At 42.9% G+C, this 927-nt stretch overlaps 1 protein-coding gene across 1 annotated transcript; it reads left to right on the top strand.

The window, feature by feature from the left end:
- Positions 1-15: 15 nt before the first annotated feature.
- Positions 16-441, top strand: LOC108357623 (uncharacterized). The gene has a single exon (XM_017608696.1). The coding sequence runs from the start codon at positions 16-18 to the stop codon at positions 403-405; it is 390 nt and encodes a 129-aa protein (XP_017464185.1). The 3' UTR covers positions 406-441.
- Positions 442-927: the final 486 nt, after the last annotated feature.

Here is a 927-nt window from a genome sequence, read left to right on the forward strand (position 1 = left end):
ATTGCTTTGCGGCTAATGCAGGCTCTAAATAATGGTGTGCAGCTATTTAGGCGGGCGGGCAAAGTCAATGAGCATTTTCTTTTCGCCGCTATGATTTCCGACAATCGAACTGTGCTGTTTGTTATCGAATTTCCGGCCAATATTATCACCTTCTTCGATTCGCATCAGCATGGACGCGACGCAGGTGCGGTGGTAGCGCAATGCAGCTTTCGCGACTTGTTCGATATGATGAACTGGTTTGTGAATATGAATAACGAGGTTTACTCCAGTCAACCGAGTATATATGAAGTGTCATTTCTTCTACCCGATCCATCTGGACTGCCCACGCCCGAGAAGTCGGACAAAAGCGAAATATCCCACCACGTGAAAAGTGCAACGCCGGCGAAGAAAATGCAAAAGAAATGAAGTTGCGCATAGAGGTGATTAGCATCAAACATCGTTGACGTGCATAAATACTTGCCGTTGTCTCTAATTACACCCGCCCGCACCGAAAATAGTAAATTGTCTGGTGTAAAATGTTTGTTTTAAAGTAGAAAATGAAAATCGGAAAAATGTAAATGTTGTGTAAATCACTTCACATCTTTATCTAAGNTTGTTTTTTATTCCATACTGGTAAATGGCTCGGATTTGGAATAAGCGATTTTGTGCTGAAGAGCTTTCGCTTGCGTGCAAGCTCTGTTCAACACTGGCTGGGGATCAGCGCAAAATTACATATTCGCTCCCTCAGGGATGTTGCTGATAAGAACTGATCAGTCACCACATGCTTAAATCGCTTTAACTGACGATCTGACCTTTATTTATTTTTATTTATGAGGAGAATGCCTAAGCATGCTCCCTTTTCGAAACATTTCTACCATTGCCCTGCTATTGTGTTGAGTCCCAAGCAGGTGCTGCATATTCGTTATCTATTAAGGTTGCTTCCGACCG

The sequence above is a fragment of the Rhagoletis zephyria genome, unplaced genomic scaffold, assembly GCF_001687245.7.
Source record: "Rhagoletis zephyria isolate East Lansing unplaced genomic scaffold, Rhagoletis_zephyria_1.1 Rzeph_scaffold_81203, whole genome shotgun sequence".
Taxonomy (NCBI): domain Eukaryota; kingdom Metazoa; phylum Arthropoda; class Insecta; order Diptera; family Tephritidae; genus Rhagoletis; species Rhagoletis zephyria.